This window comes from Choloepus didactylus, chromosome 4 (assembly GCF_015220235.1).
Source record: "Choloepus didactylus isolate mChoDid1 chromosome 4, mChoDid1.pri, whole genome shotgun sequence".
NCBI classification, from domain to species: domain Eukaryota; kingdom Metazoa; phylum Chordata; class Mammalia; order Pilosa; family Megalonychidae; genus Choloepus; species Choloepus didactylus.
Window position 1 is genome coordinate 36,504,105 of NC_051310.1, and position 20,388 is coordinate 36,524,492.

General features: G+C 35.3%; 1 protein-coding gene across 1 annotated transcript in view; it reads right to left on the bottom strand.

Annotated features, from left to right (window-relative positions):
- The window catches only part of DNAL1 (dynein axonemal light chain 1), a 70,958-nt gene that overhangs the window by 19,609 nt on the left and 30,961 nt on the right, over positions 1 to 20,388 (bottom strand). Inside the window, exons 3-5 of the mRNA XM_037832332.1 lie at positions 15,955 to 16,064; positions 13,170 to 13,225; positions 8,974 to 9,029 (exon numbers count right to left, since the gene is read on the bottom strand). Of these exons, the coding sequence (XP_037688260.1) occupies positions 8,974 to 9,029; positions 13,170 to 13,225; positions 15,955 to 16,064 (222 nt within the window). The remainder of the gene's footprint in view (positions 1 to 8,973; positions 9,030 to 13,169; positions 13,226 to 15,954; positions 16,065 to 20,388) is intronic.

A 20,388-nucleotide genomic window follows, 5' to 3' on the forward strand; every position in this document is an offset into this window, starting at 1 on the left:
TGATTCAGTTTGACCACACTTTTAACTTAAGTAATGTCATCAAAAGGTCCTACTTACACTGGGTTCACATTCACAGGAATGATTAAGTTTAAAAACATGTTTTTCTGGGGTACATAGCTCAAAACCACCATAGGTATAAATTACCTAATCTGATGCAAGAAGAAATAGAAACTCTCCACAGACCTATAAGTAAAGAGATTGAATCAGTACTTAAATACCTAACAATAAAGAAAAGTCCAAGACTGGATTGTTTCACTGTTGAATTCTACCAAACCTTTAAAGAAGATTTAATGCCAATTATTCTCATACTCTTCCAAAAAGTAGAAGAAGAGGGAGTACTTCCCAACTCACTCTATCAGGCCAGCTTTACCCTGATACCAAACCCAGATAAAGACAGCACATGAAAAGACAATTATTGACCAATATCCCTTATGAATAAATTATAAAAATCCTCAACAAAATACTTGCAAACTAAATCCAAAAGTATATTAAAAGGATGAAATACCATAGCAGTTTGAAGCTGTTATGTAGCCATGTTCTTTTAATCCATTCCTGTGGGTGTAGACCTTTTGTGGGTGCAACCTTTTGTTTAGGTTATTTCAATTAAGATGTGACCCATATCATTCAAAGTTGGTCTTAAACCTCATACTAGAGTCCTTTATAAGAGGATAAAACACATTCAAATGCAGAGTGATGAAGCCAAGAAAAGATCACAGAGAGAAAAGCCCCAGAGAAGCTAAGAGAGGATCCACAGAAGCTCAGAAAGGAAGGCACTGAATCCAGAAGCTGAAAGCAACAAAACTCAGGAGTGAAGGACTAGCAGACGCCAGCCACGTGCTTCCCATGTGACAGAGGTGTCCTCAGATGCCGGGAACCTTTCTTCAGAAAATGTATTATCCTGTTGATGCTTTAATTTGGGCATTTTCATGGACCTAGAACTGTAAATTTGTAAGCTCATAAATCCCCATTGTAAAAGCCAAACTATTTCTGGTATCTTGCTTTCTGGCAGCTTTAGCAAACCAAAATACATACCATAACCAAGTGGGATTTATTCCAGGAATACAAGGATGGTTCAACATAAGAAAACCAATCATTTTAATATACTACATTAATAGAACGAAGGGAAAAAACAAATGATCATCTCAACTTATGCAGAAAAAGCATTTGATAAAATCCAACATCCTTTTGTGGTAAACGCACACACTCACACAAACACAGAAAAGTAGGAATAGCAGGGAACTTTTTCAACATGATAAAGGACATTTATGAAAACCCTACAGGAAACATACTCAATGGTGAAAGACTGAAAGGTTTCACCTTAAGATCAGGAATAAGACAAGGATGCCTGCTGTCACCACTAATAAGACAAGGATGCCTGCTGTCACCACTGTGATTCAACACTGTACTGGAAGTTCTAGCCAGAACAATCAGGCACGAAAAGAAATAAAAGGCATCTAATTGGAAAGGAAGAAGTCAAACTATCCCTATTTTCAGACAGCATGATCCTTTATATAGAAAATTCCAAAGATTACAAAAGAAAGCTACTTGAACAATAAACAAATTCAGCAACATTAAAGGATACAAAATAAACATGCAGAAGTCAGTTTAGTACTGATACACCAGTAATGAACAATCTGAAAAGGAAGTGAAAAAATAAAAACAATTCCATTTACAAAAGTATCTAGAAGAATAAAATACCTAGGAATAAATTTAACCACGGAGGTGAATGACCTGTTATATGGAAAACTACAAAACATTGCTGAAAGATATTAAAGAAGAGCTAAATTAATGGAAAGACATCCTTGGTTCATGGATTGGAAGACGTAATATTGTGACGATGTCAATACTGCCTAACGCAATCTACAAATTCAATGCAATTCTTATCAAAATTCCAGAAGCCTTTTTTGCAGAAATAGAAAAGTTGATTCTCAAATTTGTACAGGGCTGCAAGGGGCCCCAAATAATCAAAACAATCTTGAAAAAGAACAAAGTTGGAGGACTCACAATTCCTGATTTAAAAATTTACTATAAAGCTTCAGTAATCAAAACAGCGTGATATTGGCTTAAGGATAGACAAATGGGCCAATGGAATACAATTTAGATTCCAAAGTTAAATCCACACATCTGTTGGCCACTTGATTTTCTTCAAGGGGTGCCAAGACCATTCAATGGGGGAGAAGAATAGTCTTTTCAACAAATGGTGCTGGGACAACTGGATATACACATGCAAAAGAATGAATTTGGACCCCTGCTTCTCACCATATACAAAAATTAATTGCAAATGGATCAATTACCTAAACATTAGAGCTTATAAGAAAACATAGAGAAATATCTTCAGGACTTTTTTAATAGGTATGGATTTTTAGATTTTGCAAGGGGGCAACAAAAGAAAAAAATAGATAAAATGGTCATCAAAATTAAAAACTTTTGTGCATCAAAGACATTATCAAAAAAGTGAAAAGAGAATGGGAGAACATATTTGGAAATGATTTATCTGACAAGGGTCTAATATCCATAATATATAAAGAACTGCTACAACTCAATAGCAGAAAGACAACCCAATTTAAATGCCTAGGATTTGAAAAGGCATTTCTCCAAAGAAGACATTCAAATGGCCAATTAAGTATTTGAAAAGATGCTCAACATCATTATCCATTAGAGAAATGCAAATTAAATCTACACTGAGGTACCATTTCATACCCACTAAGATGGTTATTAAAAAAAAAACAACTGAAAACAACAAGTGTTGGAAACATTGTTGGTGGGAACGTAAAATGATACAGCCACTGTGGAAGACAATTTGACAGTTCCTCAGAAACTTAAACACAGAATTACCATATGACCCAGCAATTCTACAACGAGGTATATACACAAAAGAACAGAAAACAGGGACCAGGGAAGACATTTGTACACCAGGGTTCCTTGCAGCATTATTCACAAGGCCAAAATGTGGAAGCAACCCATGTGTCCATCAACAGATGAACTGATAAAAAAAATATGGTATATCCATACAACGGAATATTATTCAGTTGTAAAAGGAAGGTAAAAAGAAGTGAAGCACTTCGTACATGCTACAACAGGAACGAGCCTTGAAGTCACCATATTGGACAAAATAAGTTAGGCACAAAAGGACAAATATTGTATGATTCCTCTTATATGAAATACTCAGAAAATTCATAGAGACAGAAAGAATTGTGGTTACCAGGAATGGGGGTAGGGAGTTATTGCTAAATGAATGAGTTTTGGTTTGGGATGATGAAAATAGTCTGGAAAGAGTGGCAAAAGTCACACAGTATTTTCAATGCATTTAATGTCAAAGAACTGTCCAGTTAAAATGGTTAAAATAGGACTTGGGCAAGATGGCGGCATAGAGAGGAGTGGAAGCTAAGTAGTCCCCCTGGAACAACTACAAAAAACCAGAAACAACTAGTAAATAATCCAGAATAACTGTGGGGGGACAAACGAGACCACTCATTCATCATACACCAACCTGAATTGGGAGGAATGCCCGAGAACACAGCATAAAATCTGTAAGTAAAACCTGAGGAACCAGGTCGGGAGACCCCCTCCCCCATAGCCCGAGCTGCGGAGCCGCGTGGTGCCACAGAGAAGCTCTCTCCCAGCAAGTGAATACAGCTCAGCTGAGCTCCAACTGGGGTTTTAAGTAGGGAGTGTGAACTGCTCACTACAGGTACGCAGCCCCAAAAAAACAGACAGAGGCTTTGGGTGACGACTGACCTGGGAGAGCCAGAGACTCTCAGAAGGGGACTATCTGTTTCTTTTTTGGCTCAGTGGAGAAAGCCCCAGTCATTTTCAGTTTCCAGGGCTGTGACTCTGGGAAGGGTGGAGACACCACAAGCAGAGAGCGAAACCATTGAAATGCTAATGACCTCCACCTGAGGGGTCTGTCTTCTCTAGGAGGAAAGGGGTGGGGCCCTTTCCATTCAGAACCAGACCCCAGAGCCTGGGGGAACACGGCCATACCTCCTCACACCAGTCAAGAATTATAGGCTAACAGGCGTCACCTGCTGGGCAGAAAAGCACAGTGACCTGAGGCATCAAAGGGTGGAGCAATTTTCTAAGACACACCCGCAGGGAAACCAGATACTGAATATTTCTTCCCTCTGGGACCTGAGCCTGTTCTGGTCTGGGAAAACCTGATTTGGATAACCAAGGAAACCATGCCTAGACAACAGAAAATCACAACCTACACTAAGAAAAACAAAGTTATGGCCCAGTCAAAGGAACAAACGTACACTTCAACTGAGATACAGGAATTTAAACAACTAATGCTAAATCAATTCAAAAAGTTTAGAGAAGATATTGCAAAAGAGATAGAGGCTGTAAAGGAAGCACTGGACATGTATACAGCAGAAATCAAAAGTTCAAAAAACCTACTAGTAGAATCTATGGAAATGAAAGACACAACACAAGAGATGAAAGACACAATGGAAACATACAACAGCAGATCTCAAGAGGCAGAAGAGAACACTCAGGAACTGGAGAACAAAACACCTGAAAGCCTACACGCAAAGGAGCAGATGGAGAAAAGAATGAAAAAATATGAGCAATGTCTCCGGGAACTCAAGGATGAAACAAAGTATAATAATGTATGTATCATTGGTGTCCCAGAAGGAGAAGAGAAGGGAAAGGGGGCAGAAGCAATAATAGAGGAAATAATTAATGAAAATTTCCCATCTCTTATGAAAGACATAAAATTACAGATCCAAGAAGCGCAGCGTACTCCAAACAGAAGACTTATGAATAGGCCTATGCCAAGACACTTAATAATCAGATTATCAAATGTCAAAGACAAAGAGAATCCTGAAAGCAGCAAGAGAAAAGCAATCCATTACATACAAAGGAAGCTTAATAAGACTATGTGCGGATCTCTCAGCAGAAACCATGGAGGCAAGAAGGAAGTGGTGTGATATATTTAAGATACTGAAAGAGAAAAACCACCAACCAAGAATTCTGTATCCAGCAAAGCTGTCCTTCAAATATGAGGGAGAGCTCAAAATATTTTCTGACAAACAGACAATGAGAGACTTTGTGAACAAGACACCTGCCCTACAGGAAATACTAAAGGGAACACTACAGGGTGATAGAAGACAGGAGTGTGTGGTTTGGAACACAGTTTTGGGAGATGGTAGCACAACAATGTAAGTACACTGAACAAAGGTAACTATGAATACGGTTGAGAGAGGAAGATGGGGAGCATGTGAGACACCACAAGAAAGGAGGAAAGATAAAGACTGGGACTGTGTAACTTGGTGAAATCTAGAGTATTCAACAATTGTGATAAAATGTACAAATATGTTCTTTTACGAGGGAGAACAAGCAAATGTCAACCTTGCAAGGTGTTAAAAATGGGGAGGCATTGGGGGAGGGATGCAATCAGCATAAACTAGAGACTGTAACTAATAGAATCATTGTATTATGCTTCCTTTAATGTAACAAAAGTGATATACCAAGGTGAATGCAGATAAGAGGGGGGGATAGGGGAGGCATGTTAGACACTTGACATTGGTGGTATTGTCTGATTCTTTATTCTACTTTGATTTAAGGTTATTTTTCCTTTTGCTGCTTCCTAGCTGTCATTTTTTTTTTCCTCTTTCTTTTGCCTCTCTACCTTCTTTGACTCTCCCTCCTGCCTTGTGGAAGAAATGTAGATGCTCTTATATAGTGGTGAAAGTGGTGAACACATAAATGTATGACCATGCAGAAAACCATCGATTATTTACTTGGGATGGAATGTATGGTGAGTGAACAAAACCATATTAAAAAAAATGGGTTGATGACAAAACCTCGAGGGCAATATACTGAGTGAAATAAGCCAGACACATTAGGACAATTATTGCAGGGTCTCACTGATAGGAACTAATTACAATATGTAAACTCATAGACATGAAATATAAGGTACCAAGATATAGGACGAGGCTTAAGAATGGGGAGTGGTTGCTTAGTATGAGCAGAATGTTCAATTAGGATGAACTTAAATGTTTGGAAATGAACAGGGGTGTTGGTAGCAAGACGTGAGAATAACTAACAGCACCGAATGGTGTGTGAATGAGGTGGAAAGGGGAAGCTCAGAGTCATATATGTCACCAGAAGGAAAGTTGGAGGTCAAAAGATGGGAATGTATAAAACTGAATCCTATGGTGGGCAATGTCCATGATCAACTGTACAAATACTAGAAATCACTTCATGAACCAGAACAAATGTATGACAATACAATTAGAAGTTAATAATAGAGGGGCATATAGGGAAGAACTATATACCTATTACAAACTATACACTACAGTTAGTATTTCAACATTTTTTCATAAACAGTAACAAACATACTATATCAATACTAGGAGTCAACAATTGAGGAGGGCTGGTTAGGAATAGGGGAGGATTAGAGTTTCCTTTTCTTTTTTTCTTTTTTCATCTTTCACTTTATTTCTTGTCTGGAGTAATGAAAAGTTTCTAAAAATTGAACAAAAATTAAGTGTGATGGATGCACAGCTGTATGAGGGTATCCAGGGGCAAGTGATTGTACACTTTGGATCTTTGGATAATTGTATGGTATCTGAACAATCTCAATAAAAATGAAAAACAAACAAACAAACAAAAAAAAACAACAAAAAAAAATGGTTAAAATTATTTTTATGATGCATATTTTATCACAATTAAAAATAAATTATTTTTCTTTCTGGGTAAAGTACAACATTCTTTAGATCATGTTTCAAGCTTTATTAATACTGCATCTAAAATAACAGGTTATCTTGCCTCACGCATTTGCCAAAATAGGCATTTCTAAGTTAAGGAAATTTTGAGGTAGGCTTACAGCATTCTTGTTGTATTTCATTTTAGATTGTAAGCTCAATGGCAGCAACATTATCTTAATAATTATGTTTCTATATAACAACCACTGCAGTATACTTTTGGTGCTTAATAAATGTTCATAATTATTAACAATAAAAAATTATTTTTCAATGTAGTTCAGATATGTTAATGATGGTGAATTCAAAGTTTTGGGAATGTATAAGGGTGATGACTGTTTGTTAATGGGATTATAAGTATCAGAGCTGTATTGAAGGTGAATAGAATTGAAAGGGGTTGTTTAAAGGCATATATCCCACAGATAAGCAGTACAAATACAGATAGGCGCTTGCATGATATAATTCTAAGGTATGACACTGGTACAGAGAGTTGATAACAGCATGGTATACGGGAAAAATCTACCTATAGCATACTAGGGACCATAATTAAAAGGAATACCATACTAGTACCACACAAATACTAGGGACAAATAATTAAGGGCTGAAAAGAGCTACAAGGTGTTTTGGGTCATGAGAATTGTTTAAAATGGAGAGTGATGAGGATTGTACAACTAAGTGATGATAATGTGAGATATAGATGGATTATTGTGGACATAACATACACTATGTGAACTTGGGAACCCCCTACTTCATAAGTCAAGCCCTCAATGGTGAGGCTTGCTCTGGTGAAACTTACGGTTGCAAAGGGGAGGCTAAACCCACCTATATTTATGCCTAGAAGTCACCTCCAGAGACCCTTTTTTGTTGTTCATGTGGACTTTCTCTCTCAAAGCCTAACTCTGCAAACAAATTCATCACCCTTCCCCTGACATGAGCCAGGATCCCTCAGGTGAATCAGTCACCCTGGCGATGTGGGACACAGATTCCGGGAATGAACCTGACCCTGGCATTAAGGGGTTGAGAATGCCTTTTCTGACCAAAAGAGGGAAAAGAAAGGCAACAAAATAAGGTTTTAGTGGCTAAGAGAATTCAAATAGAGTCAAGAGGCTGTCCTGGAGGTCACTCCTATATAAGCTTCATCTAGATATGTCAAATGACCGCAGTATAAGCCCAAGTCAACAGTAGTCCCGAAAACCCTAAAGAAAACCCAGATCCCTGTCTGAGGCTCTATAAAAGTTTCACTCACTAAATATATTCTTCAGAAACTTAAATCCTTCAGAGAACTCCTATGACAGCTAAGTCCCAAAACCCTGAGGCAAAAGCATCTTCAAGAACATCAACCAGATGTGTCTCTTTTTCACATAAACTCGACACCCCTTTTCAACATGAACAAGTTTGGGTGGTCACTGCCTAGACATCCCTGAAGTTCGGGAAAGTGATTTTTAAATAATAATAATGATAATAATAATAATGATGAAAAATTATATTTTTTAAAAAACTTAAGTCAGTTCGTCTGATCAAAAACCTCCAAAGGCTTTGCAACCCACTTGGAAAAAAAATCTAAAATACTTATCATAGCCTATAGGCCCATGTGATCTGGTTCCTGGCTCCTTCTGCATCCTCACTGAGGACCACTGTCTCTCCTTCATTCAACTCTTCTTGCTTTTACACACCAAACTCTTTAAATAATCAAACATACCAAGAGGCTCAAGTTTCAAGACTTTTGTGCCTGCTGTTCCCTCAGCCCAGGGCACTTGTCACTCAGACGCTGCATGACTCACACTTTCACTTCCACAAAGAGGACTTCTCAGACCACCCTATCACTCTATATTCTCTTAATATGCCTCACACTCATCACTACCTGATATATTACACAACTGTTTTATTGTCTCCCTCCATTATAAATTATATGAGAGCAAGCACTTTGTTTTATATTCTGCTAAATCTCCAGTTCCTAAAACAGTGCCTAGCGTAAAGTAGGAATTCAGGAAATATGTTGAATGAATGAATGATGTGGAAAAATGATCACTATATGTTAAGTAAAAATGGAGATAAAAAACAATATGTACAGCATGATTTCATCCAAGAATCCAAAAAAAATCAAGAAAGATGTAACTCAAAATGTTAGCTGTATTTAAAATTACCAGTGGTTATAGGTACTTTTTATTGTTGCTTTTCTATTTTAAGGTTTCTGCAATGGACAAGAATTATTTTTATATTAAGTTAAAAAGCACATTTTTTTTTAAAGTAATAAATAACAACCTACCAGTCCATTTAAGTTCTTTATGTTGTTTCTTCCTAAAGACAATATCCTCAAGTTTTCTGTAGTGGAAAGAAAGCAATTTTTTTGTTTATGAGAATCATATTACACAATTATTATAAATCCAGAATAATAAAGCTTTAAGAAGTTTTATGTAATAAATATGCTTACATAATGTGTAAGAAAAGCTGTGTTTATGAAAATTGTTAATCAAGTAGGAAATATCATTGACCTATCATCCAAAGTAAGAACTGCAATTATAATTTTCACATCATGCCAATATTGAGTTAATAAACAATTGCCTATTTGGAATGCATGATCTTAAATTGCTGGCTAGTAAAAATATTATAGGGATAAAATAAGAGTAAAGAAGATTTTAAGTTTAAATTTGGAGGAAAATCTATTTCAAATCTCTTATGTTATAAGGACTCACACTAGAAAACAGAAACATATTTATGTATACTCCACCTCACTTCACAAAGGATTAGAAGTGAAATCAAATAGATATAGTATTTAAAACTTCTTTTGCTTTGAATATTTTAAATAGATTGTAATTTCATTATAAAAATGAAATGCCTGTTTGTTTTTTTTAAAAGGATGTTTCTATTTTATATGCAGAGATTATTTCTGGAAGAGAAATAATCTGGTTGCCTTTGGTGAGGAACTAAGAATCTATGGTTGGACAAAGATTTATTTTTCACTGTAACCCCTTTTGAACCATTTGAATGAAACCATGTGCATTTATTATTTTTCTAAATTAAAAAAGATTTCCAGTGAAATAGAGAAAATCTCATTTCTGCTCCAAGAAACTACTGTGACTACTTTTACATAAGGTACACATTTAGTTTTCACAACTTAAACTTCTATAACTACCAGTATGTTAGTTACTAGCCACAAGTGACTATTTAAATCTAAATTAACAAAAATTGAATTAAAAAATCAGTCTCTCAGTCACTCTAGCCACACTTAATAGTTCTTAATAGTGCTTAATAGTTCTTTGTGTCTAATGGCAATCATATTGAGATGGCAGCATTCTAGAACATCTCCATCATTCAACAGAAAATTCTATTAGACAGAACCATTCTAAAACATCCATGATTCAAAGGTTAAGAACACAAATTCAATCACATGGGTTCAAATCCCAACTCTCTGGGGAAGCAGCTGAACCTCTTTGAATTTCAGTTGCATTACATGTAAAATGAGGACAAAATAATACCTATCTTATAAGGATTAAATGTGATAAGTATCTAAAACATTCAGCATAAAGCATTATTGCCTAGTCCATGTTCAATAAATGACATGTATGTGAGTGTCTGTGTATCAGGCATAGATAATTTATATAAATGATGGTTTTAATTTATGTTATTTAATAAATTATTTTTAATTTTTTCACACAAAACACTGAACTTTCAGGATAAGGTATTTTAAGAGTGATTTAATTCATGAGAAATGGTTTAATTACTGAAAGAAGAACCTATATAATTATAAATTAATGACAGTTAAATATTTAAGAAAATCACATAATCAATTATTTTTTAAAGTTTCTTGATATGGAAAAATGACCACTTTCTTTTTTTTCTGTTTCATGTAGAAGGAAGAGATCATTCAAAAAAATCATTCCTAACTATGCATGTGGGGTATAAGGAAACTGTCTGTGCTATATGTGGGCAATTTTTCTGTAAACCCAAACCTGTTCTAAATATAAAGTTTTAAAAAATTCATTCATTCAACACATATTATTGAGCACTTACTATATGCTAGAAACAACCATAAGCATTTGCAACAGAACAGTGAACAATACAGATAAAAATTCCTGTCCTGCAGATGATAAACAATAAGTAAGGTATGAAGCATAACAGATAGTGAGAAGCATAAAGACATATGGGTTAGAGAGAGAAATCTGGGACCCACCAGCTTATACACAGGAAAACTGTGACTCTGGATGAGGTCATCTAGAGAGTGAGTGAAGAAAGAAGAAAAGGTCCAACAAATGAGTCCTGAAGCACTCTGACATTGAAAAGCTGGGGACATGAGACTGGGAGAAAGTGGTCAGAGAGGTAGGAGGAAATCAGAAGTGTCCTAGAAGCCAAACACTGAAAGTGCTTCAAAAAGGAAAGAAAAATCATTCCACATCAAAATATGCTGATAGGGTCAGCTAAGATGAGGACTGAGAAGTGACCTCAGAAATTAGAGATGGCATATATATGCAACTCCTTCAAATATACTATCTAAATAAATATAAAATCCTTTTTAAAAAAATGCACACGAAAATGGTAATAAATGGCTAAAAGGATCTTATTTATTACTGTAGAGGGAAATAAATTGTGATATCAAAGTTAACAGAGGAATTGTTCTAAAATAACACATTTATATGTTTTGCATATTTTATATGCTGTGTAAGCAGGGCACCACTAGAAGCACAACACTGTTTTATTCTTCATGCAAGGTTCTGATAAAAATCAAAACAGTGCTTTAAAGTTGTGTGTTTATTTCTTAATAAATTGAAGGAGTAAAGTATAAATTTTTTGCCCAACACATAAGGCCAACAAAATAAATTTATTTTCTAATCTTTAATATGAGGTTCTTATATTCACAACATGCAGCTTTTTAGTCATAGTTTTGAATACAGTCATGTCATGCAGTTTTCCACTCACGGTTTTGATACAACAAATATTTAGTAAATTGCCAACAGAGTTATTCTGCCTTATGAACCAACTGCTATATAAGAATAACTATTTCAGATCCTCTCATCTGGAGGAATGGTAATCAGAATAATATTTTTAGGAAGAAAATTCTGGTATCATTGCTCAAAGTCAACGGGAAGAGCAGAAAGACAGCAAACACAGAGATCAGTTAGGAGGCAATGACAAAAACCATAAAGCAGTATTTTTCAAACTCTGGGTCATAACCCATTAATAGGTTGTGAAATTAATTTAGTGGCTTGTGATCAGTATTTAAAAAAATGAAACTGAATTTTAAACAATTATACTGCAACCTAGGCAACATGGCTAAACTTTGTTTTTCAAACTTTATTACAGTTTGTAGGTGTATTTTTGATAGGTGTATTTATATGAATATGTGTACAAGGTCATGAATTAAAATGTATTTCTTATTGTGGAAAGGGGTCAAAAATGTTTGAGAAGTGTGATCTAAGGGGGATATGATGAGATTCTCAATTAAACCTGTAGCTTCTGGAAATGGAAAATCAACGAATTATTTGAGAGCTCCTTCAAAGAGGAGAGTTAACAGGGCTTAGTGATGAACTTGGATGTAGGATTTGAGGGAAAGAAACGAGTATGGTGGGTTGGATAATGGTCCCCCAAAAGGTACCCACATCCTAACCCTGAAACCTGTGAATATTACCTTACCTAGCAAAAAAAAAAAAAAAAGGGCTGTACAGAGATGATTAAGTTAAGGGTTTTAAGATGATATTATCTTGGTTTGTAAAAGAGGGCCCTAATGCAATCACATTTATCTGTATAGAATGTAGAGGGAAATTTGACATAGACCAAAGAGGAAAAGGCAATGTGACCATGGAGGTAGAGGCTGAAGTGATGCAGACACAAGCAAAGGAATGCCGGGAGCCACCAGAAGGTGGAAGAGAGAGAAAAAAAAAGAGAGCCTCCCCTGAAGCCTCTGGAAGGAATGCAGCCCTACTGACACCATGATTTCAGCCCAAAGAAAATTATTTCAGACTCCTGCCTCCAGAACTGTGAGAGGATAAATTTCTGTTGTTTTAAGCCACAAAGTTGGTGGTAATATGTTACAGCACCCACAGGAAACTCATATAGGGAGTCAGGGGCCTTGACAACTGGAGGGTGGCAATGTCACTAACAAAGACAAGGAGCACAGAAAGAAAAGGGATTGTAAGGAATTCAATTTTAAATATAAGAAATTTGGAATTCACATTAGACAAATCTGAAGAAAGAAACAAAATAAAAAATACGATTTTCTATTTAAGACATCTTAATTCTAACTCTATAAAAGCTTTAAAATACCTTTAAAATGTTCAAGTTTTCATGTTATCATTAACTTTCTTTGGATAATCAAATTTAAGACTCACGGTTTATATATTATCTCTGTCATCTGACAATTACTGTGGTTAAAATAGATGCCAACTTCTGGAATTACATGGTGTCTCTGGAATGTTTATTCCAGTAACTAGAAAATCCAAGAAACATTTGTTACTGTGGATAACTTACTTAAGCCATTCAGGTTGGCAATTTTTTCAATGCAGTTTGTAGATAGTGAAAGCTTCCTTAAAAAGAGCAAAGAGAAACCTGAATTAATTTAAAAATTAAATGGTATAGCAGAAATTATTCTTTAAATGCTCATATAAGATAACAACTAAGTCATTTCTCTTTTTAATACTGAGTTCCCTTTTTCCCCTCAGTCATGGCACTTATTCCCTCATTTTAAATTCTTCATTTTTTTTCTGATTACAAATATAATACACACTCATTGTTTAGAATACACTAACAAAACAACACACGTTTGTGAGGGCAGTTTGATGTTATCTATTAAATTTTTAAATGCATGTATTCTTTGATCCAGTAATTCAGTTCTAGGAATAAATTCTACTGAAATACTAATACAAATACCAAAAGATATGCGAATTAGGTTATTTATTGTATTATTGTAAATAGGAAAAAAATCTAAACATCTGTCAAATAAAACAAATACTGCCATATAATGAAATAATACACTGCCATTAAAACAAGTGGCTGACTCTTGTCCCACTTGCCAGGGAGCTCCAAGCACTCAGCCTGTGTTCCTGCCTAAGAGGCAGTCCCTTCTGCAGCCCCTCACCCCCTACCCACCTACCCTTTGCACCGTGCTTCTGTGTTTGTGTTTCGGTGTATATTTGGGTGCGTGTATATCATCAGGGTAGGTCTGTCTGCACATTCACCCTACTAAGAAGCTGTACAGCTGTGTGTAAAGCAGTGTACACCTATATTAGTGTATATAAATTGTATATATAACAACACGTAGATGCATATATGTGCGTGTGCACCCCTGTGAAAGTTTGTGTAAACTTGTGATACGTTAAAAAAAATACATTTTACATGATTTTACATGATTCCTTTTTGTCAAAAACAGAACAATGTATATGCATGTTTGGATATAGATATTATTTTGTGTGTTAAATCATTCAGAAACATATATTGTAAAAAGTCATATGTAATCTTACCCAACCCACACACACCCCTGGAGATAACTACTTTTATAGATCATAAATATTTTTCTATACATATTTTAATTATAGAAAACCAAAGTTTTAAAAGACAACATAACACATTCTTAATCTTCCTTTCTTGAATAAATACTTCATATCTTAGTACATTGCATGTAAAAAATAATAAAAGTTAATTTTTATTGGATGCTTAATACATGCCCAGTATTCTAAGTACTTTACATGTATTAACCATCAAAATAATCCTAGAAGATAAGTATTATTATTATTATCCATATTTTACAAATGAGGAAACTAAGGCACAAAGATGTTAAGCAATTTGCCCAATTTATTACACAGCCAGGAAGTGGCAGAGACAGAATTAAAATCCAGGTAAATGTGACTCTGGAGCCTGTGATCTTACCCTTTATGACTTGACTGGAAGAGGAATTATTCATTTCTTGTTAAACAGCAAAAGCAATTCTGTACAGTGTAAACTACTGGTCAAACCCATATATTTTCTAGTGATCCCCATTCCCAAGAACTAACAGTGGAAAATGGAGTGCTTGAAATCTGAGGAATAATTCTTTAATTCTTGTTAAGCAGCCTGCCCAAAGAGATTGTCTGCAAAAATATGAACTATGCAGTTTGCAAGGTGCTTTGGTACAGGGTACAAAACCTTCTCAAATTGTTTGCCTTTGAGATGGCTCTATGATAAAACAGTATTTAACCAATATGAAATCATGCTAGAAGCCAGAAAAGCATACTGAGATGGATTTTTATGTGATATGCTGTATTCAATAACCAAATATTTTTACTTATCCCTTTAATCTCAAAGACATATATCAGTCTAACGCATGGTTCATAAATTCTGTCTAAGAATCACCCAAGGAGTGTATTATAAATACAGGTTCCTAGGTTTCATCAATAGATATTCTGTTCTTTAAATTTGGAGTGGGGCTTATCTCCTGCATAAGGAGACTCTTCTGCAGATAGTCAGGGGACTGCCCTTAGAAAAACATGGGATAAAGAAGTTAGAAAGAACGTCAAGTAATTCTATAATATTCTACAGCCCTGCCAAGAGATATTGCAGCCAAAAGGCATGGTTATAAGATGTGATGGTATAATTATGTCACATCCATCACAGAATTTTGCTAAAGACTGTGTAGAGTATTTAGAAGATAAATTAAAAGAAATTGATATAGCTCTGACACCTAAAGTCATAGGAAAACAGGATTACAAAATCAGTGTAATTTGATCCCAGTTAGACTAAAACAGAAGGCTTTACATCAATATGCTAAAACTGTTTCTCACAAGGTGGTGTAATTTTGGTTAATGGTAACATTTTTCTCTTGGTGCTTTTTAGATTTTCTACAATGTTTTACAATGTATCTTTATAATTTGAAAAGTTTTTTTAAAGGCATAGCTCAGACACCAGATAAATAAGTAGACTACCAATTTTGGTGGAAAATTTTACAAGAGAAACTAGATTTGATAACAGAGTAATGTTTTTCTTGTGTCATTTGGCTTCTCCTAAGGGACCAGGAAATTTTTTTTCCAGGCAGAGGATACTCAGATACATTATAAAAATTATATTGTGAAAATACTGTACTCTTCAGAATGCCTCTATTAATAATCCTATAAACCAGTAATCTCTTTATGTTTGGCCTAGTCAAAGAGAACATTACAAGAGTAAACAAAAAATAAATGAAGATCACAGAAAAATTAAACGTTTTTTCTAGTTCCTGCCTTGAGAAAAGGAAGGGAAACCAAATACCAACACTAGAAGGATGAAAAAAGACAAGAGAACTTACTCGCAGTTACCAAGCATAGACAAGGAGGCATCCATCTTCTCTATTGGGGGAATCTGGGCATAAAGCTTTATTTCTTTGGCTTCGGATGGCTTCTGACCGGTTTTCTCTTCCTGTGATAGAAATTAAAAAGAAAGAAAATGATCCCTCATTGTCACATGCAACCAAAAAACAGGCCAGAATTTCCCAAGGTTTTTCAATGTTTATTTCAAACCAATTATTAGAATTTAATAACTGTGCATTTTACCATTCTGTTAATAAAAACATTTACTTCTTCACCCTAATACGCAAGCTTCTAAATGGCTGAATTCAATAATTCATTAGCTCCCTACCAAATGGAAAGAAGGAGGTAAAAAAGTAACTTTTATTTCTGTAATATTCAAAATCCTTTATGAATCCATCAATTAAACAAAAACAAAACACAACAGCAAAAACACTTTCCTAGGAAGAATTCCTCATTCCTAAACATACTTTTCTTTTTTCTTCATAGTTTGCATTAGTTGTATTTTTTCCAATATACAACCCTATTATTAACACTTCTTTTTTAATTATTAGAGAAAGTGTAGATTTACAGAAAGATTATGCACAAAATACAGAGTTCCCATATACCCACCCCCATTTTTAACATTTTGTACTAATGTGGTACCTTTGTTACAATTGATAAGAGACTATGATAACAATATATTATGAGCTATAGTCCATAGTTTACATTAGGATTCACTGTTGGTGTTGTACAGTTCTATGACTGTTTTATTTTTAAATTTTGTGTCCTAGCAACACATATGCCACCTAAACTTCCCCCTTTAACCACATTCAGATATATAAATCTGGTGGTGGTGGTTACATTCACAATGTTGTGTTACCATCACCACCATACTTTACCAAAACTTCCATCATCCCAAAAGAAACCACACCAATTAAGAATTAACTCCCTATTCCCTACCCCTACCCCAGTCTCTGGTAACCTGTATTCTAGTTTCTGACTCCACAAATTTGCTTATTCTAATTATTTCATACCAGGAAGATCATACCATATTTGTCCTCTTATATCTGGCTTATTTCACTCAACATGATGTCTTCAAGGTTCAGCCATGTTGTTGCATGTATAAAAACTTACTTTTCATGGCTGAATACTATTCCATTATATGTACATACCACATTTTGTTTATCCATTCATCTGTTGATGGACACTTGGGTTTCTTCCATCATTTGGCAATTGTGATTAATGCCGCTATGAACATCAGTGTGCAAATATCTGTCTGAAGCCTTGCTTTCAATTCTTTTGGGTACGTACCTAGAGGTGGGATTCCTGGGTCACATGGTAATTCTATACTTAACTTTCTGAAGAATGGCCAAACTATTCTACGCAGCCGCAACATTTTACATTCCCAACAATGAACCTGTATTCCTATTTCTCCACATCCTCTCCAACACTTGTTATTTTTCATTTTTTTAAAAGTAACCACTCTAGTGGGTGTGAAAAGGTATCTCACTGTGGTTTTGATTTGCATTTTTCCCTAATGGCGAATGATGTTGAGCTTATTTTTATGGGCTTTTTGGTCATCTGTATGTCTTCTCTGGAAAAATATCTATTCATTCAAGTCTTTTGCCCACTTTTAAACTGGTTTGTCTTTCTGTTGTTGAGTCATAGGAATTCTTTATAAATTCTGGATATCAGAATTATCAGATACGTGGTTTCCAAATATTTTCTCTGATCCTGTAGGCTGTCTTTTTCCTTTCATAATGATGTCCTATGATGCATAAAATTTTAAATATTGATTAATACCAATATCTATTTTTTCTATTGTTGCTCATATTTTGGGTATAAAGTCTAAGAAACCATTGCCTAACACAAGGTCCTGAAGATGCTTCCCTACATTTTCTTCCAGGACTTTTACAGTCCTGGTACTTATATTTAGGTCTTTGATCCATTTTGCTTCCATTTTTGTACATGGTCTGAGGTAGGGGTCCACCTTCATTATTTTGCATAGGGATACCTAGTCTTTCCCAGTTTTCCATGTTTTGATGAGGCTATTCTTTCCCAAATGGGTGGGCTTGGCATGCTTGTCAAAAATCAATTGGCAATAGCTGTGAGGGTCTATATCTGAATTCTCAATCAATTCCAATGGTCTTTAAATCTCTCCTGTGCCAGTACCATGCTGTTTTGAGCCCTGTAGCTTTGTAGTAAGTTTTAAAAACAGGATGTGTGAGTCCTCCAACTCCAGTCTTCTTTTGAAAGGTATTTTTAACTATTCAGAGCCCCTTATTCTTCCATATAAATTTGATGACTGGCTTTTCCATTTCCGTAAAGAAGGCTTTGGGGATTTTGATTAGGATTGTGTTGAATCTGTAATTGACTTTGAGAAGAATTGACATTTTGCCTATATTTAGCCTTCCAATCCATGAGCATGGGATGTCATTCCATTTATTTAGATCCTCTTTAATTTATTTTAGCAATGTTTTGTAGTTTTCTGTATAAAAGTTCTTTACATCTTTAGTTAAATTTATTCCTAGACATCTGATTCTTTTAGTTGCTAATGTAAATGGAATTTTTTTCATAATTTCCTCTTCAGATTGTTCATTACTAGTGTAAGGAAACACTACTGCTTTTTGGGGGTGTTTTTTCCTTTTTTGAAGTTAGAGAAGTTGCAGGATTACAGAAAATTCATGCATAAAATACATAAAATACAGTTCCATTTTCCTCCCAATTATTAACACCATGCACTAGTGAGAAACACTACTGAGTTTTCTAATGCAATTTTATTGAGATATACTCATACACGATGTAATCCATCCAAAGTATACAATCAATGGCTCACAGTATCATCATATAGCTGTGCATTCATCGCCACAATCAATATCAGAATATTTTCATTACTCCAAAATAAGGAAAAAAAATAAAAATAAAAAAGCACACCTAAACCATCCCTGACCACTTATCTACCCCCCCATTATTTATATATTTTGTCATTATTTTATTACTTATCTGTCCATACATTGGATAAAGGGAGTGTCAGTCACCAGGTTTTCACTATCACATGGACACATGATAAAAGCTATACAGTAATACAACTGTCATCAAGAATCAAGTCTATTGAGTGAAATAAATCAGAAATGAAAAGGCAAACATTATAATGCCTCACTAATATGGACTAACTATAATGTACAAACTCTGAGAACTGAATCCTTGAGCATAAGTTATCAGGGGAAGGCTTACTGTAGAGGTTCCTAGATTGTAAGCTCTTACAGCAGTCACAACTATTCACAAGTTGTAATGGTTATTTCTAAATTCTGAGATGCTGCGCTGTTTATGTATAACCTGATTGGTCCCTGAAACTTCTGGTATCTGTATGACACCTGAGACTCAAAGCCAGTTTGGCAGCTATGAATGTCAGCATTACCCCACTACCCCATACAGCAACTGTTAAAGAAGTGGAAAAAGAGATCAGACTTCAATTAGAGATATGGAGTAAGGTAAATCATACTAAAGGGTAAAGGATTATATTGTGTTTTAAAACTTCAACTTCTGTGTGAGACCAAAGGAAAAGATGTTTATTTGCTGCAAAATCTATATTTTCTGTAGCAAACATATAATTTACTTTGTATGGTCAATTTATTCAATTACCATAATTACATGGAACCTTGAATAGGGAGTGAGATCTGGTTGGCATGTATAGGTTAGCATGAAAACCGGATACATCCCAGAGTAATCTGGGCAGAAAATAAAAAGTGTTTGCAAAGCCCCCTTGAGGGACTGGGGAAAAATGTAGAAATATCAAACTTCCAGACTTGGGGAATTCCTGATATTCTTGCAAGCTTTGGGGACTACCATTTAGTAGACTGAGCCCTTGATCTTTGGGCTTGCCCTTATGAAGCTTGTTACTGCAAAGGAGAGGCTAAGCCTACTTATAATTGTGCCTAAGAGTCACCCCTGGAGAACCTTTTTTGTTCTCAGATGTGGCCTCTCTCTCCAAGCCAACTCAGCAGGTGGACTTGCTGTCTTCCCCTAAGTGGGGCATTACTCCCAGAGGTGTAAATCTCCCTGGCAACATGGGACATGATTCCCAAGAATGAGTCTGGACCCAGCATCATAGGATTGAGAAAACCTTCTGGATTAAAAGGAGGAAGAGAAATGAAACAAAATACTTTCAGTGGCTGAGAGATTTCAAATGGAGTTGAGAGGTCATTCTGGAGGTTACTCTTATGCATTATACAGATATCCCTTTTTAGTTTTTAGCGTGTTAGAAAGACAAGAAGGAAACACCTGAAACTGTTGAACTGCAACCCAGTATTCTTGATTCTTAAAGACAATCTTATAACTATATAACATATATGGTGTGACTGTGTGATTGTGAAAACTTTGTGGCTCACAATCCCTCTGTCCAGTGTATGGACAGATGAGTAGAAAAATGGGGACAAAAAGTAAATGAATAATGG